Raw genomic sequence first — 25,862 nt, forward strand, 5'->3', positions numbered from 1 at the left:
AAAAGAAGCCAAAAACAGAATAAAGTTTCCATTTTTCCCAGTGCTCAGCAGAATAACTGTACCAGCTACTTAAAAGTTATTTTGATAGTTTAACCCCATAACTTCCGTGCTACTCTTTAACCTTCCAGGGCCCTCCCGTGGGCTATAATAGCTATAATGACTTTAATGACTAGAGTTATTACCCTTTTAGATGCAACACTGGCTGTGTTGAACTGACAAATCTTATATATGACCAACAAGTGGGTAACAATTAGTAATGAAAAAAGATTAAATTCCTAGCTAGCAGCTGGGGGGGAAAATGAAGCAAGAAGTAAAGTTATCTCTGCTGAGAATCTATATCTCCCACGGAGTGCCAGAGGGTTTAGAAAGTCTCAGAAACCTAGAAAACCACTTACTCGCCATGCTCCGTGCTGAGGTCTGCGGGACAAATGGTGGTACTCTTTTCATAAGAAAAAAGTGCTTCTGAGCATAAGAGCGCTGTTACCCATGCTGCAAACCCTAGTGGGGATGCACCCCAGTAAAAAGTGAGCTACCTTTACAATACAGAAAAAGGCAAGGCAAGTTTATTTATATAGCACAATTCACCAGCGAGGTCATTCAAAGTGCGTTACAGAGACACTAAAAAACAAAAGCAAATAAAAAGCATGATTTAAAATGGGAAAAAAGAAAGAAACAATAGATAAAATCAGTAGTTAAAATGTAAGTTTTGAAATTTAAGCTTAAAAGTAAAACAGTGTGGATTTGGTGCTTTATTCAAATGCAGCTGAGAACAGGTGAGTCTTCAACCTGGATTTAAATAAACAGTGTTTCAGCGGATCTGGGGCTTTCTGGGAGTTTGTTCCAGATATATGGAGCATAAAAGCTGAATGCAGCTTCTCCGTGTCTGGTTCTGGGAACTGATAAAAAACCGGATCCAGATGACCTGAGGGATGTGGAAGGTTCATACTGGGTCAGGAGGTCACTGATGTATTTTGGTCCTAAACCATTCAGAGCTTTCATTCAAAAGCTGCAGTTAACCCACTAACCCAAACCCTGCTTTGTTGTACAGCCCTCTGGAGAAGCTCTGTTCATGTTCGTGGATACAGAGATGTCCTCTCCCAAAAAGAGACCTTATAGGTCTGTCAGGCTGTTATCAGTTTAATGTATGTGTCTGAAGAAGTGTATGTACGATGGGTGTTGGTGCTGGCATCTTTAGATTTGGAATTGGCACTGTGCAAGAACATGAAATAGAGCTTTCTAAAAATGCTTCAGATGACCGGAAACTCCTATTATTCCTACAGCGTAACCTTCCATGCTTTTTAAGTCGTTGTGGTATGCATCAGCCCGACATGTAGCTAGATTTCTCGGGAGGTGCACGTCAGGTTAAGTAGGAGGTTGCGGTCCAGGGTTAAAATTGGGTTGCAGTTATGGCGTGAGTTACGACGTAGATCTGACTCAGCAGTATGATTCACATGTAGCATGAATCTCAGACCATGATCTTTTCCAGACTTCAAGCAGGCAGCTTTCAGTGAGTTGATGTGAGACCAAAAAAAAAAAAAGGGTGGGTTCAGATCAATACTACTAGTATTATAAAGCTGGTAGTCCTGGTCACTTTTCACACTGCAGCTTTGCTTTATTTCTATTATTGAAAAATCTGATTGTCATTTATTGTTTAACCTTTATTGTTGAGTTATTTTGCCAGAGACTAAATGCTCAATATCTGTTCATTTTATCACGGGAATTGAAGGAAAGGTTTGATGTAGTGAGCGCTGTTATTGGACAAGGGGGATAAGGATATAACAAGAGGCTTTACTTATGCAAGTTATTAAATCTATCCCTATTGTTCTGTTATCATGCCCATCCCGTACTTTTTCCACTGAACTTGGGGGGAAAATAATATCAAAACAAATTTAAAAGATTACAAGCATAACACTTGTGATTAATATTATTTAAGGTGAGAAGGTCAGGCGCTCTGCTTTCCTCTCAAAGATGAAAGGCAGTAACAATAGGGACTGCAGAAGCAGCAGAGTCTGATGTAGCCTTCCAGATGTGAGATACAATCTGGAGATTAAATCTTTAAACGTCTCTCATAAAGGAAATGGAGCATGCATCGAGCAGTGATCTCTCTGAACTGTGTCTTTTAAATGATATCAATTGGTCTGGTTTTCAGTGATGAACTATAGTATGGTATGAAAGCGAATTGTTGGTGCCTAAGATGCTTCCTGCGCCTATAAAAACACAAGGTCAGTCAAATCTATTGGACAGATGATGGTAGCAGCTGCTCTAAATCAAATCAGAAAAGAGGGAGCTGTACTGGCTGGTCTGTCCATGAAGCTGCATGCTTTTTTTTTTTTGGTAATAAGTTAAGACTTTCGGTGTATTCGTTTTCCCCCGTGGCCAGAAACGGTAACAAAGATGGAAAAGACCAGTGACATTTGTCTGTTAAGTTATTTGTTTACTGCCAGGGAAAGAACAGCAGTGCGTGCATAACTATGAAGTGTTTCATCTCTGAGATGCGTAAGAAAATGTCTCTGAAGTTCACGGATTAAACTAGTTGATTAATTTTTCTCTTTGATCTTGTTATCATAAGGCAGAGCTGCAACAGCAGGTCGACGGGATGGGTTTGTATAGATCTGAGCTGTTCTACAAAAGCTAATAACATCAAGAATACAATACAGAAACACACAGCTTTTTGCACGGCGTTTTCTCTGACTTTCAGGATTAGCAGAGGAGGTCACAGCAGCACTGTGTCAGCATCTGAGCTCTGAATCACTATTTGTCTCCCTCTATTGGCTAAATTTATCCAAATATGATGAATTAAAAGGACTTTGTAAACATAGGAGACATTAACAACACCCCCAGAGTAAGTAAATGAGTAGGTTTAGCATTCATCTTTTGCCCTTTAGGTAGGCCTGCTTCCCCATAAACAATATTCTGTAACATTAGACTTCATGTACAAGTAGAAATAACTTAATCTCAAATACGGGTCAGGATTGCTGAAAGACCTATTACATAAAAAAAAAAAAAAGAAAGAAAAAAAATGTTATTATTGCTACTTAGGCTTCATCATAAGGCCACGTATTCAAGTACTGGCCATTCATTCCTTTTTCATGTGTCATTAATGATGAATAAGGATTTCGGACAAAAGAAATAAATACATAAGGCCCAGCGTTCATGATTATTTTCATAAACCACAAAGGAAAAAAAGAACACTTTTATCAATAATCCTTTAATATATGAAAGAGGCATGTATTAACAGAATATACAGTGTAACAGACCAAGTCCCACAGTTTTCATTTACAACACTTCTTCACGAGGTTACCCCTCGGAGTAGGCAGATCGGAAAAATACGGCCGATTGTGGTATTATTCTGCTGTTATCCACAAAGCTTTAAACATAAAAAACAAACAAACAAAGAAAACAGAGGATCTTCAGAAATTTTTGTGGTGGTTTATATCAGACTGACAAACAAGTTGTCTTCATAAATGTCATCTCTGTAAAACCCGCCAAATCAACACAAATGCGTTTTCATACCAGCTCAAACCACAAATGTGTTCGATTTGGGAACGTCGGTACTAACACGTGTGGTATTGCTGTTCATATGCTAGCAAACGAGCCAGTTAAGCTGCATTCTGTGTGACATGAGCACGTGCACACGATGAGGTAAGACGTACAAATGTCTGATGTGCTGCTCATTTCTGTTAAACATGCTCGCAGGACATGTCATCCGACGCACTTGGCAGCCACTCTGAATTATACCTGTAAAGCAATTTTTAAAAGGCTCATTCAGATAATTCAATCAGTACAAATGAATAATCGATAATGGTTTATTCCAACCTGAACAGACAAGTTTGTGTATTTAAAGAAAAAGATCCACATATTCAGCTACACAGAGAAACCAGGACGATGTTAACTGGTTGTATCTGCTAATTAAAAAGGTTTTGTGATTGCATATAAATGTAGGTCTACACACACACACACACACACACACACACACACACACACACACACACACACACGGAGACTGAGGAAAAGGAATGCTCATCCGCTTTCATGCTCGCTACAACATATTTAAAAATGTAGAAATCTTCAAGAAAAGAACATTAAAACATCTCCGCATACTCTTGATTCACATTCCTTATCTCGATTCATGTTATGCATTGCACTGCATCAGGATAAAGGGAAGTTCAAACTGAATGTGGAGCAGTAGGTCCACGCTGATAACAGACTTGTACATTCATGGTATGTATAAGGCTCCTTCTCGGGAATGATTTAAGCACCCACAGGGGGGAAGCAGAGAAAATTAAGAAGGTGTTTCTTGGCCATTATGATAAAGGACAAAGCGTAATTAGCATCGTTCTCTCCCTCCTGCTTTACCCTGCATTACAGGAATACAAAAGCAGAATTAGCCAAAGCCGTTAAAAACAAACATACTCGAGCAAGTTCACCTCTGTGGAGTCTGCATATTTAAATCCTGCCAGGCGGCTACTGCGAATTATTATGGCATCATTATCCTTATTACCAAGGTGACTGTCTTGGCACATCCATTCAAGCATGATGTTGGCTGCAGAGCGGTTTTTATTTAAGAGCTGCAGAACTGTAGTCCAGGAGAATTGACACTCATGGCCTCCGCCTGCGTTCAGCCAGATCCTCAGCATAACTCAAACGGCTGCAGCTCTTCACTTCATCAAACATAACACAGGATCTCATCCTATGCAAATGCACTCTTCTGTTATTTCTCTTTGGTCTTTGGAGGGAACAGTGTGTTAAAGACCCTGAGCAAAGACTTTCCAATTAAGATTTTTAGAAGAGAGAAAAACCCCCCCAAAAAAAAAAAAAACATGAAAATGCTTCACAGATTTGTTAAACTTTCTCATTTGTTAATTAGTGGCACACATTCGTTTCAACCCACAGATGTATGGAGGGAAGAGAAAAAAGAAAACAACAACACACACACACACACACACACACACACACACACACACACACACACACACACACACACACACACAGGTTTCATCCAGATTCATCTAACAGACTGAACAGTAAGTGAAATCAAAGAAGCCCACACACAAAGCATGACAAACAACTTTCGCGGCACGTTACGAAAATATAACTCCAGGTGAGAATTAACTGCAAGTACATCCTGTAAAACGACTCCATATTTATTCTAAATGAAATCTGTTTTTGGAGATTACTGGAAGCTGTTACTCACTGATTAGACCTAAAGTGCTGATATAAAAGAGCCTCTCCTATACACACGCATCTACCTGAACCGGGGAGAAGTCATTAAGGCTCTGTTGCTCTTGTGCAGATGCATTGTTCTCCGCTGGCGATATTTCTACTTGTGCATTCGCGGCGCCTAAACTCAAATGACTCCCACTTTGTCGTGTGTTCCTCTTTTGTCAAAAGAGCCCGATGTTTAAAAATACATCAGAATGGTAGAGGCTCTGAAACAGGTGCACTATGATCAGGTAGATTTTTGATTTTTCTTCTTTTTTTTTTTTCTTTTTTTTTTCAAAAGGGAGGGGGCGTGGGTGAAAAGCAACATGTGACATGTGCACACGACAGACGATCTTAAGGTGGCGTCGCTGAAAGAACTCCTATGTATATGTATTCTGCAGACCGACTCTGAGAGAGAAGCAGGGAGTTTTCCTGCACTGTTCACAGAATATTAATGCTACTCATCTTTCAGCTAGTCTGCATTGCAATTCCAAACATGTTTTCTCATTTTTGAGAGTGTGTGTGTATATATGGACCTGTGTGTGCAGTCAAGTAAATCCGTTCCTAATCTAGCTTGTGCAATGTATCCGAATGACATTGTGACAGCCAGAAACAGCTGTTGTGGTTAAATGCTTTGAATAATATACAGAATTACTGAGTGAAGCCAGTTATAGCAGAACTGAACTCACTCCAAGAGTGTTCTGAATGACTGAATAAATGGGGGGGGGGGGGGGGACCCCATAATAATTAAAAAGGCGGTGACGTATAATGTGTAAACTTTAACATGAAAAACAATGTGACTATTTCCTCAGATGGAAACCGTAGCGGCCAGACCGTTTTCTACAAATGCCGCCACGTGAGATAGATTGTTAGCTCGACTATTGTAATACACCATCAATAATCTAGTCAAAGTTAAAAGCAGCATTCATGTTATATTGAGACTGTCGCTAATATTAAAATGGTACGGCGTGTATTTGCTATTCTATTTAAAAAAAAAAAACAATCCAAAAGGAAAAAAAAAAAGACAACACTGAATTAAAAGATAAAAGCGTTACTGTAACATTGTTTAATTGTCATTTGATTTCTAGGTTCAACTGGCACTTCCCACATGGAGGGACAATGAATTCACATTTTGGCCGTGGAAATGCCATTTGTTATCGTTTGGCATTCCTAATAACAACAGAATTGTGGCCAGACAAAACCTTGGCAGTTAGCTAATGATATTATTTGGTCTCCATTAGGACCGCTAACATTCACAATACGAAGCTAATTTGCAGCTGACTGATGAGCTGGAAGTAAAACAGGTGCCTGTAAAGCTTAACAATGAACCCGAGAACAGATTTATCTATAAATGACAGGAAATGAATGAAGAATTAAAAGAACATCTTTAACAACAGACATATGTTCTTTTGCAAAGAGAAAAATATAAGACAAATATGGTACACAGAAGTCAAGTAAAAAGAAAAAAAGATAAAAAGGCCCCAAACTAGCAATCCCATGTGCCTGAGGGATGCTCGGAGATAAACAACAACCTCTATCATTAAACCCCCTTTCTCTGTATAGCACACACTTACAGTCCTTACTATTTCATGTCATACAATACACTCAATCAACAGATGATGCAATCACCATAGGGTGAATGGGGTAACTTTTGGCGTTAATCTAAATTCAACAGACACGGATGGAAAAATAAGATATGCTTTTAACTGGCGGAAGGAAACACATTTTTAGCCAGGCCCTGAGGTATAAGGGGTCGAGGTGCACAAGTTCCATGTACAGAACAGGAAGGACACAAAACTGGAAATTAATGGCACTTTTTACATTTGAACTTGAACAGAAAACTCTTGAAGTGACTTAAATTTGCAGATATGACCGACCAGTGTTCAGTTCAGTCTCTCTTTTGTTTGTTTTTTTAGTGGTCATAAAAAAGGTCACAAAGGAGAAAAATGACATGCAGACGAATCCATGCGGCCAGCCAGTCATCGTCCTCTGGAGGAGAAGGAAGTGTGGGTGTGGGTGCGAGCTGACTTTAAGGGAAGATCTTCAGCCCCCTTGCGGAGCAGGACAAAGGCTCTGTGACAACATGTTGCTTGAGTTTTTTTTTCTTTTTTTTTGAAAAAAGACGTTTTTCCTCATTTTGTTTTGTTTTTTTGCTGTTGTTGTCTTTTATCCATGGCTTCTGATCTCCGAGTTTTCTGGTGTCCTTGTGCAACTGCGTGCCTTAAATAAATTTCTCGAAAGAAAAAAAACAATAGAGGGGGAAAAAAAGTAGGCAGGACTCTCTTCTGTATATTTGGGTTAAAATCCCAGCTGAGTGGTAAACAAAGTTCTGACTGTTTGGTTTGTCTGTGAAATATATTTTCTTTTTCGAGCGTCACTCACACACATATCAGTGTGTGAGAGCATGTGTGTGTGTGTTGCTTAGCTCAGTGGCAAAAGTTGCCGGCTGTCCGCCTCAGCCGGACGGTGTGCTATGCGAGTTTGGTGCTGGGGCCGCCCCACTTCAATTCTCCTGTCACCAGTTGGCTTTGACAGCTCTGATGTCACTCACGAGGTTTTGAGCAAGGCAGATACCAAAAATCTAGAAGAAAATAAAAACATTTTTTAAAAAGGCCACACAGGATTTTAAGTCACCGGATTAAGGCAAAAAACAAACAAACAAAAAAACCAAACTACAGTTACATGTTCTCAACACTAGATGGAAGCGAAGACATAAAATCAAAAAACTAGAACTATTGTTAGTTTGAATTAAAGGCCTCATTTGCGATACAGCAGGTTTCTTAGTGTGAGAAATCTCCAAACAACAGCTCATTACCTGTAAAAGTGCAATTCCAACAAAGACGCCGGCTACAATAATCAGGTTGTCTTGAAGCCACTTCTCAAACTGTCCCACGCAGCCCTTCGTATAGATAAACTTCTGCCGGTCCAACTCCTTTTTCACAAACATGAGCATAATTCAAGTGCATTAAAGTTTTGAGCGAGAAAACGTGTTTAATTTACAGCATATTGAATGATCTGCTCTCTGAGAGGAAGCTGGCATTGCTCATTATTTAAACAAAAACTGGTACTCTGCCCTATGACTAATGCTGGACACAAACACAAGATAGTGTTTTGCCCACTGACTCCATCACAGTTGATGAGGGCGTGAAGACCTCACGATAAGCTGAGTCACAGCCTAAGATTGCAACATGTCAGTGTTCTCAATTACGCTGACTATCAATGCAGTGTATTCTTTTCCACCAAGGACACTGGTGGACTGAACAGACAAAAGCTGTTTCCTGTTGCCTGACAGATGGCCATTTCTGCTTTTGGATCCAGCTGATGATGTACGTGCTTTACTCAGACACGAACATTTTTACAAAAAAAACAAAAACAGGTTTAATTAACGCTGCAACGAAACTAAAAAGGGGATAAGAATCGGTGCCGCTGTACAATTCATTCTTTGTTATCCTTCAGACAAGTCAACCAGGAAAATCTTTTGTTCTCTCCCAGAACTTGAAATCTAGTTTTAGACCAATGAGGTAGAGAGAGCCACTTTGCAGCCAAAAAAAATAGCAGGAAATGCAATGTTGTTATAGCTGTGGACTTCCTCTAAAGCTATTTCAGCCCTTTGCCTTTGTTGTGCTCCTGTCCTTGCCATACTTCCTGCTCTTCCTCTTTCCCACCCTGCTCCCCGCTCAGGTGCTGCACAGGAACTCTCTGCACATCCCTGATAGTTTCAGCAAAATGTCAATGGCCAGGGCGTTAGCGCACAGAAAATGAATTCATAGCAACTCAATGGCAGGTGGTTCACTGTACTGCAGCTCGCCTAGCAACAGCAATCTTTCTGACTGCAGTGCAGTGAGTTGTAACCACCACACCCACACACACACACACACAGAGGAAAAGGGAACGGACTGGCATAACCCACTGAGTCGCCAATTACAGAGTGTAGTAAGGCTGCTCTTGAGGCTATAACTGGAGCCTAATTATCCCTGTTAGAAGAACAATCTGTTATTAAGGCAAGAAGTATACAGACTAGTCTGTGTAAGCTACTTAACCCACTATGTTCTCTATATCTAACACCAGCCATCTGGTTTTACCTATAGTAGTTTTAAAGAGAGAATGCAGAGAATGCCATAAAATCTCACATTTAATTGGTTTTCCTTTGCATTTCAAACACAAATTCACTTTTTGATCGACTGACAATCAAGTCCAATACAAATGAACCCAACTGTCACTCTGCGTTCGACAACTTAGACCGTTTCAGTCAAACGGGTTTGCAGGCTGTCAGTCAATTCGCCCTCGGGAGTATTTCTCTCCAGCAGCATTGCATCATTTTAACCAAGATTTCTTTCTTCCTGCAGAACTCCACATTTGCAGCTGACTCTATCGTATGAGAACTGGTTAAGCGTTGCAATTTGTTGGGACTCTAAATTACAGATTTCCTTGATTTCCTTGTCTAAAGAGATCTACAGAAATAGAAGAGATACCAACCATTTGCTGCCGAACATCATAACCACACTGCGTGTTGATGACATCCTCCTGCAAAAAAACCAAACCAAATGGAGATTAAAATGGGATCCTCGACCACATTCATCCGTTACAATTTTACCTAAGGTCAGAAGGTTTGAAATAATGACTCTTTGCATGAGAGAAACTTCTTATGTTGACACACATGATGCATGGCTACAGAGTATTACACGAAACAAAAAGCTGATTATGGACAGTTGTTTGTGCTGCTGAAACGCGACTCACTGCAGGGTCTTTGATGCAGCATGAAAAGGGAACGCCACAGCGCTCCCTACTGGGATTCCTGTCAGTGCAGTTGAAGTAGATGTTCATGTTCCAGTCGTCAGGCCCGTGCGCTCCACAGCATGACCACTGGGACAAACAACAACAACAAGCAGAGATTAAACAGCTAACTCTAGTAAACACACAGATGTACCTTCTTTGATCTTGCCATCTGAGCCCTTAACAGGCTGGCTCAGGTCAGCCTAGGTTGTTAGCTTACTATGGCAGGTAATGACTACAAACAGTGAGATTCAAGTATGAACACAAAAGCCAATCTAATCGCCTTTAGGGTGCCTCATGACAGAACCTAGCGTTTACACACAGGAGCAAATGATCTCAACTGCTTCCTCCACATAATTGGATAGCCATTTGACCGAAATACAATCACATTAATCAGAAAAACCACTCCACATTTGCAGCAGCTGAGTCTCTTCATTCTTACCATAACAAGGCTGACTCATCATTTTCTGAGCTCACATGTACAGCCGCATTTCTAAGAAAGGGAGTAACTTCTTCCAGCAAAGAGACATGAACGATTTTAAGATAAGAGATACCATCGGTGGGGGTGAACTCACATATTCCTGGGCAAAGTCGATGAGATTCTGCAAGTCGATGTCATCGCGGTATGCCTTGACATTATTGTTGATGAAAAAGTTAAGCTGGTCTTTGATCCAGTCCTTAAAGACGAAGGCAAGGATCCCTGCAGTCAGCTCCAGGAAGAAGATCAAACCCAGGAACACAGAAAACTGAAAAGTACAAGTAAACACATGCAAACAGAAAACAATACACCTGTCACTTCAAGCAGGGAACAAGGAGCACCAAAGAAAATCCTGTGCCTTTCCCTGCTTCTGCTTAAAAATGAGTGTAAGAACAACTTTAATGTAATGTTCCTGTGCAGGTCAGTTTGTAGGGCCTGCCCTGATTTGCTAAGTGAGAGTGTGGCAATAAAAACTGCACTCCCACAGGTCCTATTGAATAATCCCTTTACAGTAAATGTAGGAGAAGATGCTGATGATAAATGCACAAAAGCCGCATTAGCTCCTCACGCTGATGCCTGATTTACTGCTGCTAATGGACATCTGCTGGAGTTAATAGCTACTCAGAATCACAGGCAGCAACAAGGCGAGTTTGTCTCTGTCAGTCACAGGTTTTTATCAATAAAGCTGAACCCAAATAAATCCTGGTGGTGTTGTGGCTGAAGAAAGAACTGCCTAATACGCATACAAAAAAAAATAGGCTTCAGTGGATCAGTATACCTTTCTGATCATTAAACAGGATTTGGTTTACTGATGAGGTATGATGTGCCACACCATCATTCATAGCATTTGGCTCAGACGAGTCAAAGTGACACCTGCTACACAGATACCTTCAGCCCTGGTGTGAAGTGCAGATCTAAGGGGTGTGAAATAATTAAAACAGTGTCTGTGCACATAAAGCCTAGAGGTGGCTTACAAATTTAAGCAGTAAGGTGTTCTCTCTGAGCGCTCCGATACATCCAGCAAAGCCCAGAATGAACATGACCCCTCCGACGACGATGAAGAGCCATACAGGGTCAAAGCCCCCTAAATCTGTGATGGATGACAGATTGGACAGCACGCCCTGAGGGGGAAGACAAAAGAGTGGTTAAAATTCAGACCATAATATTTCCAAAATCAATCCTTACCATCCCCATGACAAGGTCTCAGTAAAAATTCTCCTTTTACAAAAACACAGTTAACCTTGAGAAGAGCCTGTGATGTCAAAGAGAAAAAGTGAGATTTAACTAATGTCACAGCCTGCTGGGCCCCGTTCACAGATGCAGACTTGTAGCAGGGAAATTTAATAAACTGAAATACTGTTATTCCATTACATTCTTATATATCAATGTGATGTTTTCAAAATAAAATAAAGAACCTCGCTGAGGTTTTGTTATCAGTTTAAATGCACTCTATGGCATTTTTGTGACAAAATTATAAAACAAGTAACTTCTCACAGGAGGCAAACTTCAACGCCTCCTGAAAATACAGAGACATTTGCCCTTCCACTCTCCTCTCTGAAAGCCACAGTGTGACCACCATCTTATTTTGTCAGCCTCTGCGTTCTTAGAATTATTTACAACAAGACAGACTTCACATGTAATCATTCCCAATTCTTAACTATATTGTATATTGCAACTTTGATGCAATAAATTTGATCTTAGGCTGAATTTTCCAAAATTTTCAATTAAATGATTAGTGTCTAATCTTTATGATAGTTTCATTTTAATGGAGGTAGATAGAATATTATCCAAAATTCGAGAAAAAACACATTACATAAAGTTTGCATTACATATGAAATTATTCATGTCATTGAGCGAAACAAGTATTTCATCCTCTGCAAACCAGCCAGAATTCTGGCTCCCACGAGTGTGTGTTGGCACAGAGCCAATCAATCAATCAGTCAAGGATAGTCCTGATCTCAGCCTATTAAGCGTAAAAAGCGTACAAAGCACACCTGTCCAGCCTCTCCACCACCAAGGGCGAGACCAAAGAGCTGTCAAAGTCTGTCAGGGACAAAGTGTAGACCTGCACAAGGCTGGAATGGGCTACGACACCATCACCAAGAAACTTGGTGAGAATGTAACAACTGTTGGTGCGATTATTCCGAAATGAAAGAAATAGAAAATGAACATAAATCACCCTCAGTCTGGGGCTCAGTGCAATGAGAAAAATCTTACCACTGTGCTTGCCAACTGAGGTTTCTCCACCAAGTACTATGTCATGTTTTGCTTGGAGATCAAATACCTATCTCACTCAAAGCCTTGCAAATCAATTTATAACTGTAAATGTGGGTTTTTTCCTCTACATTTTTGGTTTATATTCTGGCTGTCTTTATTAAAATCAATCGTGGCTCAAGAGTTGGGTGTTCGTCTTGTAATCGGAAGGTTGCCGGTTCAAGCCCAGTCTCGGTAGTTGTGTCCTTGGGCAAGACACTTCACCTACTGCCTACTGGTGTTGGCCAGAGGGGCCGATGGCGCGATATGGCAGCCTCGCCTCTGTCAGTCTGCCCCAGGGCTGCTGTGGCTACAACTGTAGCTTGCCTTCACCAGTGTATGAATGTGAGAGTGAACGAATAGTGGTATTGTAAAGCGCTTTGAGGGGTCCCGAAAAGCGTTATATAAATGCAATCCATTATTATTATTATTATTATTAAAATGAAAAATAGAGACAGTTTATTTCTTTGGAAGTGAGCAAACATCACACAAATCCAGCAGGAAATGAAATTAGTATTTCTTCCGCAGTAACAGTGGGCGTCGTTATTGTTTCTGGATAGCACACTAAAGAAGGTACTTTGCGAAAGCTCCATAAAAACGAGTTCAAGCTTGTTTTATTAACATATTTTTGTACAACCCTGATCCCTGCTATATTTTTCAGTTATTTTGAAAAAGGAAACCACTATGTGTATCCACTCTCAGTCTGACATCCTGTTTGCTTGTCATATATTGTAGTGAACATGCCCAACACTTGCAGCTAAAGTCGAGACAGCTCTCGTACTGAGTTAATCTCCCTCTGCATTGAGCAAGGACAAAACTGTAGGATGAAGGCAATGCTGGATGCTCATGTTTTTATGGCACTGCTGCAGAATAAACTGCACGCATTTAAATTTTAGCAGGAGGCCCTGAAACAATAATGTAGTCTGGCTGTGCACAGCAGGCTTGAAACTAATCATCTTAGTCACTGAGACCCAAACTCACCATTACGACTTTCCAGCAACCACTATTCATCATTCACCCTAATCCCTTTAAATTATTCACGCTGCTCCACAAAGGTACTCCAGCGCAGGCCGATTTGCACAGAGTTCATGACCAGACGTTACTAATCAGTACATGGTTCCACGCTTGTGCAGCGATTTCTTGCTAATTAATGAACAAATTGACTGGTAACTCCTCTGAAAGAAGTTTTGAACGTAGCCATGACTCACTGCACATGAGAGGTTAATGGCAACACCTGATCTTTGTAGCCTGTCCAGCGTTGACAATAAACAGCGAACCAGTTTCTGCGCAAATATACGATCCAATTTATCGTGCAACAGGCTTTCATACGAGACGAAGCACAAGGCATTCAAATCCTGGTAGCTGTAAGTCAAATGAGTGTGTCATTTGGACCCTATGGCTCCTTATTTGCAGCCACAGCCATTTAAAGCTCAAATCACCGGAAAAACAATTTAACCATTAGCTCGATATTGGTTCAACAAAACTTAGTTACACATCACACTGGAGCTGCAGCAGTGAGCATAATTCATATCCTGAGACGTGTTTACCAGGAACATTATGAGGTTATATGCCTTTAAGTGCTACAAAGTGTTACAGGAATAGAGCTTCTATTTTCCACGCCACTCTTCTCAAAAGCTCTGTTTACATCCAAACTCCATCCGATGAATTATACTTCCAGCTTATTACAGCTAGGATATCTGGAAGAATTTTAGCTATGTGGTAACCCGTAGCCAGCGTGTTTGTGTGCATGTGTTTATACATACCTTCTCCGCCCATGCCCACAAGCCTATACCCAAGAATGCAGCTCCTAGTAACTGTAAAACAAAGCACAGAGATGCGGCAGTGAGACGGGAGGCAACTGATACAAACTGAAGCAGTTTATTACAGATGATACGGTTGTTATTGTAGCAAGACCGGGAATGGTTTGGGAGTGGTGTGGATTACACTGGTGTCCCCCTGGCAACATATGTAAACAGCAGAACTGCTTGAGTTTTACTGTGGTAATTAAAAATCTAGTTCATCTTTTGTCATCCACTGCATCCTTTCTAACAATATTCACATAAGAACAAAGGGATCTCTCATTTTTAATTATCAGTGCACTTAAAAAAACAGAGAGAATCACATAGGAAAGAGACCAATAAAAGAAAAACTGATTTTAGGAGCTTTTAAATAAAGTGAATTCTTCAAAGATTAAATCACAGAGATATTACACTGAGCTGCTGTAAGGGTTAAAGAAAATCCGTCCAATATTAGTCAATATTAGGACGAGTTTAAGGCTCACTGCTTCAACTTGACTGAAAGCCAAGTGGCTGTGTTACTAGCCCACGGTGTCTAAAGATGTAAAAATGACACAAAAACAACAGAATAGCAACAGAATGAGAAAAATCACCGGTTTCTGGTGTTTACACGTAGAAATGTTACTGTCTAATCAGCTGCTTAGCTGCTACAAAATGGCATTCATAAGAGTTTTAGGATGTCGATGGAGAGAGCTGGGGGCAAACTCTAATGGTAATGCCTGAAATATAATAGCTTCATTGAAATTGTGTTAAATCATTTGTTGGGAAGCTGATTAAATCGCGAGAAGCAGGTAAACTAATGGCAGCCCATTAGCACACACCTAACAAGATCAACGTGACAGTCTTGCAAACAACAACAGCAGTCAGCAGTTGGATTGGGGGGGCTGCCTTGACCTGGTAGTTATATAAGCGTCTGTAGCGAAGAGTGTGGTAGATTCAACTGGAAAGTGACAAGCAGGAAGAGTCAGTGTATGCAGGCAGACATCAGAAGAGATTAGACTTCAAGTTTTTCATGCAGATTAAAGAAGCTGAAAACCGTGACAAAGGAAACCACTTGCGTCTTGCGGCATGAAATGCACAGCAACACAATGCATCAGAGTCGCCAGACAACATGGATAACTACTAGTTCACTTATTCAAAATAAGGACATTTGTACAAGGCTGCTTTCATTTTTCTATATTTGAATGTTAATAACCAATTTGGGGCACTGAACTACTTAAGCAGCTTTGTCAAGCTTGGCTTCAACCCTAAAATGGAATCTATGGAAGCTTTCATTCATTTTGCTTCTCTACTTCAATGCTGATCAATATTTTTAGGCAAAAAAGAAGACATTTTAGCATCAATACAACAGTTTTATTATCCGAGTCTGAACAGCATATAGGACCAGAGCAGAAAAAGGCAAGCATATGACTCAGGTGTGCAAAAATTCCAATCAGTTTCACATCATTGTTTTGCAAAGTGCAACCTTAGCACGCTTTGACGCACTGATGAAAGAAACTGAAAAGCTTGGAGGCAAAGCAATTCAATAGACTGGACATTTTGGAGCCTGCTCTCAGTTTCCACCTCTAGTGACTACACCCAGAAGAAGCCTTGCTCATAAGTGCTCTGTTTTCCAGTTCTTTTCCATGGTTCAGGAGTTTATTTTAAAAAAAAAAAAACCTTTTCTTGGATATGATAATGGTTCCTGTAGGTCCCTACACTACACCGCTTTACCACAGTTGTGCACCAACACAAAAAGAGCAGTACACAATCTATCCAGGAATCTCATCAGTAGTAGCTTGTTTGCCTGTCCTCCCAACAGAATAGTGAACTTGTAGTCAGCCTCAAAAGCCAGGGCAGGAAAAGGAAAAGAAAAAACCCCCCAAAAAAACCATACTGTTTTTGCCAATTTTCAATGAACCCATCGCCATGTTTTTAGAAATCTAAATAAAGTTAGGAGTCAGAAAATTTACCTAATCTTTGGCACGCAGCTTTAAACCACACCAAAATCATTGTAATTCAATTATGCAGTAAGAAACAAGCTGAATGGTAAGCTGTGGCATTTTTCCAGTTCTGCTAATGGAAACATTTTTATCTGAGAGGGTCAAGCGGGACATGCTCAGTCCAGCTACTGCTTTCGCAATATTCCGCTTAATCAGGAAGAGTTCATGCCAGTAAACACACAAAACCAGATATTTTCACGGAAATGCATTTAGTTGGCTCATCAGACCTTGGAAATCACAACACATTCTGAGTAACAGTGAAAAACATTACTTGTTTACAAGAGAACTCCATATCACTTTTAGGCTGCATTTGGTAACAGTACCAGTACCCAGAGTTACACACCACAAACATTTATCTACACACAGAGAGGTACACCACACAGGCTTTTAAAATAACTAAATGTCCAAAACCCGATACAGACACCAACATTTTTCGCCCCTTTCAATCGAAGTGTTTGTTGTTATTTCACTAGGGATGTCACTCTGCCTCCTCACTGGATAATATCAAATAACTTGCCAAGCATCCTGGTATTATTTTGGTGAGCATAGTATTAAAATTTTCAATCTTGCATCTTTAAGCTCATCCAGTCTTTTTGATTTCACCTAAGAAATCTAACAAACCAACCCCATCAGTCGATACCAAGGAAGCCTTTAGTACATAATCAAAACATCTCCCATCTAGATTCTGCAAGTCATTTTTAACCTCCTAGGACCTGGCGTTCACATACGTGGACATCACATTTTGGGTTGTCTAGACCTAAAAACACTAAATTTTTCTCTACAAGGGCCTGATATCCACTTACGAGGACATTCTACTGCCACTGTTTTATCAAAATTTAAAACGAATGTCCTTATATGTGGATCTTATACTTGTCAGAAACAAAAATCAGGTAAAAAAAAATAAAATAAAATCTGTCAATTCTTTGTTTTTACATTCATGAGGTCCTAAAATGCCCAAATATCAAAGAGATATTAAAAATGCATGGCATGGAAGAGCTCGGGTTTTAGGAGGTTAAACGCACCCCACTCGTTCTTGCAGTCCTCTGCAACCAGCCTAGCTTCTGCTCGTCTAGGCAGTAGAAGCTAGGCATTTAAGAAAAACTAACAGGTGATCACATTCATCCTTATTCTTGCTTCGCTGCATTGTCTTCAACTGGATTTTAAAATTCCGTTGAAGACTATTTTAAATGTTTAGTGACATACAAAGCCTTGCTGAGACCTTATTCCATCAGTCAACTTCTCTGACCATATTTTGATTTATTTATTTGACATGTTTTTTAATTCATTACATCACTGAAATGTGAAAGAAAAGAAAAAAACTGATGTGGCAAATACATGATGCAAAATCTGTTCCACTACCAAAACGTCTGGCTACGACTGTGTATGTGTGTGTATTAGGGCTGCCACGATTAGTCGACTATTAAAATCGTCGACGACTAATTTAATAGTCGACGCGTCGTTTGAAGCTTTGTAAGATCCCAAAAGATGCAGGAACACCATGCAGACACCACAAAAGTATTTTGTGATGTCTGGATGGTGTTTGGTTATAGAACCAAATTTATTAGTATTTTTATTTCCGTTCAAGAAATAAATCATTGTTTCCCACATCAGGTTGTATTTCCTCCTGCCACAGCTTGAAGTGGCACTGAAGACAGTGTTAAAGAGACATCTATGCCTGGTACTAATTTATTCTTGGGGGCGGGGGGGGGGGGGGGGTGTCTGTGAACTGTTATTTTATACTTTATAAAGTTAATGTAAGTTTCAGACGGGATGGATTCCTGAAATTTCTAATTTCTACTGAATGTGTTGTTTTGTTTGTTTTTTAATCTATTGCGGAGATTTGACAGGACAGATCAACTAAACAGTATTGTGAAATATTTACCGTGATAACTGGCAGTATGTGTTTGTGCTCTGTGCTTTTTGGAACCTTATCTGTAAATCAAACTTCCCTTTAAAGACCAGTACATTTTAGACTGAACTTACTGAAAGAATACACAACACAAAAAGAACAAACTGTCTTTGTATAGTGCTTGCATAACATCCTTATTTTGACTAACTTTTCTCACAACCTGAATCTAATTCAGGTGAGCTTGTGGCAATAGAATTAGATATGTGAGACAAATCTCTAAATACCACTCTCTGTGGCAAAACGTCCTTCACCTTATTAAGAAACTCCTTAAGCAAGACAGCTGGCTTTGGGACTTCGTTGATCAGGTGCTTTGATGAAGGAAACCTGCTACCTTTTCCCCAGTAAAGGTTTTAACAGAGAGGACAGGAACAGCGCTGCAGTTCTGGACAGTAGAAACATGTTTTCTTTCACTCAACCTGAGCTCACCATCTGCTGTTGTTGTGTTATCAGTGTTTTTGTTTAAAGTCTGTTTTTAGTCGCAAATGTGGGTTAAACCCTTGCGTCTGTCTGTCCATGGTGACAGTAGTGTGCTACAGAGCCGTGTGCTAAATGAAACGCCGACGCAAAGAATTTCTGTCGAAAACTTTTCTTTTACAATCGAATTATTTGAAATACTCAATAAATCGTTACAGCACTAATCTCTTTGTACAACACAACAATGTACGAGTCACCACCTTTGGTTTTTTAACAATATGTTATTAAAACACTCAGGATCTGTTCATTTAAATCTCACCCGCATGGATAATGCATTTCTTTTGCTTTGATTAATTTGATCATTCTGTCAAACCTATGTATTTTACCAGAAACTAATTAAATAAAGTCTGAATCTAGATGTCTCTTTATTTGCATTATTATTCAAATCAAGGTTCCTTCGGTGTCAAGTGCTGCTTGTAAAATATGTCCTTCCCAGAGCGAGGGTTTTCTCTCCATGTGGACTAAGAGATTATCAACACTTGAAAAGATGCCTCCCTAAGCCAGCTGATCCCATTAACCTCTACTAACTGTCAGACAAATCAAGCTCCCCACTCCTGCACACGCATGCACACATACACACACAGGATATAGTGTGAATCCCCTTTCCATGACTCCCTAAAAAAATGAATATTTAATGAGGGGGATAGTGTGACACCGTGATTCTCAATCTCAGCAGCAATGTCAACAGGGTGAGCAAATTGTTAAGCTCCTTACATTCCACAACATATATCTTTACTACTAATACTAATACTTTCATTTTGCATCACATGGCTACAAAATATATATACTATTTTTGCAGTTTAATTCTTTACATCAAAACTTAATTCAAACGTCCAAAGAAAATAAACATTAAAGATTCAACACCAGATTCTGAGACAGAATGAATGAATAGAAAAAAGGAAGAAATATCACTAAGCGCACTCTGACACCATGTGTTGGTAGAAGTAGAAAATAGGAAATGTAGCACAAACGACAAAACAGGAGGACGGCAGAAAATGGAAACAGACATTTAAAAAAAATACGATAGCATTTCACAGAAAACAAACCTAAATGTAGACTATGCAAAGCGGCGCTTTCCTTTCACGAACGTACCCCGAGCTGTGATGTCAACTCTGAACGGGTCAATTTTAGAGAGTTAAGTTTATGTTAATAATGTTTATGTTAGATGACCTCTCAGAAACTCCTCAGGATGATACTTGCTAAAGAAACACCATTTCAGTTTTGTTAGCTAATGTGTGAAATGTGATAGTAACCCATTAAACAGGAGTAGCTACACTGTCTCCTAGTCTTTTATTTTTTCCTCACTCTAATATTAGCATTTATTCTACTAAACCTCTTCCACCTTACATTAGGTAGTTATTCTTTGGGTTATAAAGTTTCATTTGCATTGAACACTACACTGTCTGAGAAACTTTGATATACAACTACAGTGATTGGTAACTGTCTTTTCTAATTTTGTTTTGTTCTGTTTTACTAGTATTAAGCACAGGCGTATAGATGAGTTGGTTTTAAAAGGGGGCTCTTGCACCTCTCAAATGGCTGAAGTCATGACAGAGAGGATGTCTAGTTATCAGCAGCTGGGAACATCATCTCAAAGACAAGAGCAAGCCTCATTCCAGAGCACATCCACTGCAATCATGAAGTCATAAACTGAATCATCTGTAAACTTTGCAAACTTATTATTTTGGACTGGAAAAGAAAATCTTTTTGATTTCTTTTAAATATTTATTTGAGTTTGTGGGCAGAAGCCATTTTTAGTTTTCTATTAGCACGTCTTTTGTTTAAATACTGCTGGCACTTTTATTTCGTATTACATAACATTTTTATTTTTTTCATTTTTATTCTGACGGTCCTGTTGAGTAGTGTTAAGAACAGTGTTGGTCAAGTTACTTGGGGAAGTAATCAGTAACTAATTACTGATTACTTCCCCAAAAAAGTAATCCCGTTACTTTACTGATTATTCATTTTCAAAAGTAATTAATTACTTAGTTACTTTTTAAAAACACGATTTACAACCTGAAGAGGTGATAAAGCGATAGATCTTTCAGCCCAATTCTACTTTTTCTACATAATCCATCATACAAAATGTAATCAAATGGAAAATTATCTTTTTTTTAACTTGTTTTATCAGTTTTAATCTTTTAACTTTATGCATCAAGCAGAAATTTAATTATATGCAACATTCTCTGACTGGAATAAATTAGTTTAACATTTAAACCTATTTTCTGCACATTCCAGCACATAAAATAAAATATTTTTTGTGTTTACACTCAGTCTTTCAAATAGATGCAAGTAAAACACAGCAGAAAATAAATAAAGTCAAAGACTCAGTGGTCCTTTTGCTCTATTTTCACCTGTAAAGCAGGAGTAGAGTAGGCGGAGGTTTACGCTGGTGCAGGTGTGCTGCGGTCAGTTGAAGAATCCGCGAGTTTCTCTGTGAATTTCCCATTACGTCGTTGCGCACTCGGTGCTTGTTTAGGGGTTTTGTTCGCTGTAAAAAGAAGTTTTCTTCCCACGCACAACGGACACTAATGTAATTGCAAAGCTGTCTGACAAATTTATTTACATATTGTGTTCAGTGATTAAGGCTACATATCAATTCAAAATGATCAATAAGAGATAAAGGCAGAAGTGGCATAATATATCATATAACTGATCAGCTGCCATGTCGCCATTTTAAGGTAGAGTCACTGAAACGGCCTGATATGAGAAATGCTGAAAATAAGGTAGCTTATCAACATTTATTCCTTCATTTCATAAATACTGAGAAAATCTGACTGTCCTCTGTGCCAAAGGTAAGGCAATAAAAAGTCTTGCTCTCCTTAAATGCTATCAGTAATGCAATCAACATTGCAATAACTAGACAAGTTTATCCATGACTAAGTCACAGAGCATGTCTCCGAATAGCGTCACACCTGGTTGTTTACAGGTATGCTCCAGAGCTGTAATCATGCAGCTTGCCTTTTGGTGCCAAATGTGAAAAGACAGAGCTGTAGCTGGCTAATAACACTCTCCCTTGCATTCAACCAACTCAGCAACTTGGTTACAGCTTAACAAGCTCTTAATTACAGCGTGCAGAGCTCCCAAACATTTCAGCAGCTCAGGCAGAAAACGTGATTAATTAATTGGATGTGGGGAATGTGTCTATTCTAAGGATGAGAGAAGGTGTGTTGTTCTTGGGTGAGAATGCCTGGCTGTCAACAGCAAGCCTGGGTACTGCGAAACCTCACACCAAAAGCAAGTATTGTTCCATTTTGTTCACAATATTTATGGCCTTACAAGCATTTTGTCTCAATTTAGGCAGCCCTTTCAAGCCTGACAAGATCACTAGAGGAAAGACAAATGGGTTGATTTGTGGAGTATAAACCCCATCTCTTTCTATTTCAGCAATGCACTGGCTTGTCTGTCAAATCCAGTTCTGCAGCACACAGACAAGAGTAGAACATCTTCTAGTGATTATTAACGGAAACAGCCAGCGAGCTGGAACTTGTTCCACTGTTTTACAGAGAATTCAGACACATGACTGTTAGCTTGGCCTAACTGTCAAACACTGCAAAAGAACACAATGAGTCAGATACAATGCTGAAAGCCCATGACTCAATATTTCCTTGTTGATTGCTCATTCAGATGAAACTACAATAAACTCTGTATTTATGTCGATAATAGTAGCCTCTGTATCTACAAATATCATGTTCATGGAAATATGTGGCAGGTATGGTGCACTCATATTTGTTTTTGAAGGAAAAGTGTTGCGGAATGAGGAAGCGATAAGGAAAGTTTGAGCAATGCCAGAAAAGGCAGATATACATGAAGTCCGTGTTCCTTGTGAGTCTGATAGAGCAACCGTATGATGGGAGAAAACACGGACTTACAAGCCCCCCTCCCAGCCTTTGTTTTCACCATTACTCTTTGTGCATTTGTGGGTGTGTGAGCGAAGACAAACAATGCTGTCCCGCACAGTCTGGGTGCTATAGTATAGAGTGAAAGAAAGCATGGAAAGGGGAGGGTTGGGTGGTATTCAGACTGTATGGCCTTTTCCTTTAAACTGTGTGTGGGAAGACCTCCTGGGGCAGACAGACACGCCATTCCTTCACCCACAGACATTATATTATACCAGCCCACAGAGGCGATGCAGATGAGTGAGGAGGGAGGTGTGGGCAAGACTGAACAGAGAAACTTTTCAGAGACGGGATAAAGATGGAGGGAGGGGTATTGTAAAGTAGACGTGCAACCACTTGCCACTGCCCCATCAGTTCTGGTGAGAATTATGCTATTGCTCAGCTCAACTAGGAGCAGAAACTATTATGAAAGAAAATTGCTCCTTTATTTTTCTTTACTAAACTTTACATTTAAATTGACAAGTTACATTTATAAGTAATCTGTCTCTGATGGCCAAAAGTTTCTAAATGGAAAACTGTAAAGTTTACAAGTAATAAGCAGAGGCACGCAAAAAAAAAAAAAAAATAATAAAATAAAATATCTAAATCCTAAATAAATGGAGTGTGTAGCTGACATTTTAGGGCATGAACACTGTCCTACATTAAACAAATAATTTCCTCCTCATTTACAACAATCTACTTCTGTGCATGACAACACACTTAAACATCAACAACACCGCATAGATGGATGGGGAAAAAACGTGACTTTCATTAAAATCAAGTGACTCAGGAAAAAACAAACAAAAAAATATATACTAGATGGAGCTCAGCGATCAACTTCCATTGGCCAACTGCAACGGTGCTAACGTTCCCGACGTTTACACGAATGTGCACTTCAAGTTATCACTAGTTACGTGAAATTTCTAATAAAAACAAAAGGAATGAGTAACAACATTGTGTTTACTTACCCAGAATACAATGTTGAATCCAAATAAAACGTATTTCACACAGCAGCTGACTTCGGCTCCTTTAAAATGACGGTGTTTTCTACTCATTCTTCCACGGAAAGTGGTGGCTAACTGACGAGCTAGGCAACTACTATGACTGATAATCAACCAAAGCTACAGTTCTTAAACAACTGAATACAAGGTTAGCTGGCTCCATCAGCTAAGCAAACCCCGCGTTAAGTCTTCCGGGTTGGTTAAAACTCAGACATATGTGGCTAAACTGTCTTTAACTCGCTTTGACTATTAGCTTGCTAGGCCAGCTAGCTCGCAACTTCTATAGTTAGCATTGGCTGCTAACAACAACAAATCCAGGAGCACTTCAACTAAGGCACACAGATGCGGCTCTGCAGCTCCGTCGACATTCAAGTTGCCTGGTGTTTACGTCGCTTCGCTTGCCGGATGATCGAGATGGCGGTACTTCAGCTACACTTCCCTAATGTTATCTGTGTCGCTGCATCGCCGCTTGTGAGTCTTCATCCTTGTTGTTTTGTGCTGTAAAACAAGCCCCTGCTGTCAAACGGGAAAACCACTGCGCTGGCTTTCGCCCTTTTCACTTCAAGAGCGGCCTCTTGTGTCTCAGCCTAGCTTGACCACACAGAGAATAAGCACTGTATGTACGAGGTTGCTTCATTAAAAGCTGCAATAGGAAGTGGCCAGGTTTATAGTGTGAGTTCAAATTGAAGGAGTGCACAGTAATAAAAAAAAACAAAAAACTGGACAGGACAGTATGAGTAATGATATTAACAATCATGTATAATGATTAATAATTAGCTAGATTCTAGCTCATTATTTACACCTTTGCCTACACCTGCCACGACGCATTAAAATATCTGCAGTGAGAAAGGTCGATTAAGAATGACACTCTAATAAACTGGGGTACTCAAGCGCAATTATATATTCATAATTTCAGCCATAATGTTCTGGCATGACAGGCTGAGTAATTTCACTCCTTTAAGTAAGTCAGTGAAGGAGAATTATAGATAACTGCAGAATATTGTGAAAATGTTGTGAAACGTGATCAAATGAAAAAGGAAGTGAACAATCTGTTCTGAACAACTTTGCCTCATTTGAACTTCTGTCTGGAGTCCTACAGATGGCAGTCTATGATCCTGCGATAAATGCATTTCCTTTTCACCTCTGGGTGCTCCACTCTGGGGCATGCCAACCTTCTAACTATTGCCAGAAATGTGTATTATGTTGTACTGACAGTAAACACAGCATAAAACTGTAAAACCAAACAGTATTAGCCTGCATTAGCTATTAGCTACATGTAATATTTTCATCCGGTACTCTACTTTTTCTCAATATGGCATAAACCCGCACCTAATAACAAGACAAAGACAAATTATGAAATTACAAATACACTGTCCACGTTGTCATATAATTTTAAAGGAGCAGCTGTTAAAGGGCCTTAATGTTGTAGTGATACGTTTAATAGTACATTTATTGGCTGATAAAGTTTTATTGATTATAGAATAAAAACACTAACTTAACATTGTAAATGCGGATATGTTACTACTTATCTTCCGTGACCAGCTTCACATTTTATTTAGATACATCATAGCTAGGGAAATGTTATGCCACTGATGAACAATGGCTGTAAGGTCAGTTTCTTGATCATTAATATGTAAATTGTCATTGATCAATGACCATTGATCAATGCACCATTCACAGAGAGTTGGGAAATGGCTGCAATCATGAAAGATGTACCCTTAGGCCCCTTTCTTGATCTAGGTCTTTCCCTTTTCACATAAATGGAATCCTTGACTACCCGTTCAAACTAGCGTTCCTTCCTGTCCAGGATGTGAGCATTCTCTTCATTGAAAAAGTTGGCACTAGCCCGTAGGTGTGAATAGACTGCAGAGTCCTGGCCTGACGACGTAGCTCTTCTGTGTAGTACCATCCGCTTAGCCAGAGGTTTTTTGATTTCCCCGATGTAAAAATCGTGGTAATCCTCCTGGATCTTAACAGCGTACACTATGTTACTCTGTGCCGGGGGACCGGATTCTTGGGGTGGACCAATTTTGAGGCAGTGTGTTTTGGGATTTAAAAGCGACAGAGGGGGGGTGTTGAGAAAAAATGCATCTCAACTGTTCTGACACATAAGGGA

At 39.7% G+C, this 25,862-nt stretch overlaps 1 protein-coding gene across 1 annotated transcript; it reads right to left on the reverse strand.

Annotated features, from left to right (window-relative positions):
* Positions 1-3,190: 3,190 nt before the first annotated feature.
* Positions 3,191-24,374, reverse strand: tspan17 (tetraspanin 17). The gene is made up of 8 exons (XM_086309944.1): positions 23,714-24,374; positions 14,470-14,520; positions 11,428-11,574; positions 10,551-10,721; positions 9,940-10,065; positions 9,679-9,726; positions 8,018-8,134; positions 3,191-7,783 (listed from the first exon to the last, which is right to left on the reverse strand). Exons 1-8 carry the CDS (start codon positions 23,798-23,800, stop codon positions 7,718-7,720), a joined length of 813 nt encoding a protein of 270 aa, XP_086166070.1. The 5' UTR covers positions 23,801-24,374; the 3' UTR covers positions 3,191-7,717.
* Positions 24,375-25,862: the final 1,488 nt, after the last annotated feature.

Source organism: Aulonocara sp. 'chitande type north' Nkhata Bay, linkage group LG2 (assembly GCF_057382095.1).
Source record: "Aulonocara sp. 'chitande type north' Nkhata Bay isolate Kocher_YH1m ecotype deep benthic linkage group LG2, A_spYH_male_GT1.1, whole genome shotgun sequence".
NCBI classification, from domain to species: Eukaryota; Metazoa; Chordata; class Actinopteri; order Cichliformes; family Cichlidae; genus Aulonocara; species Aulonocara sp. 'chitande type north' Nkhata Bay.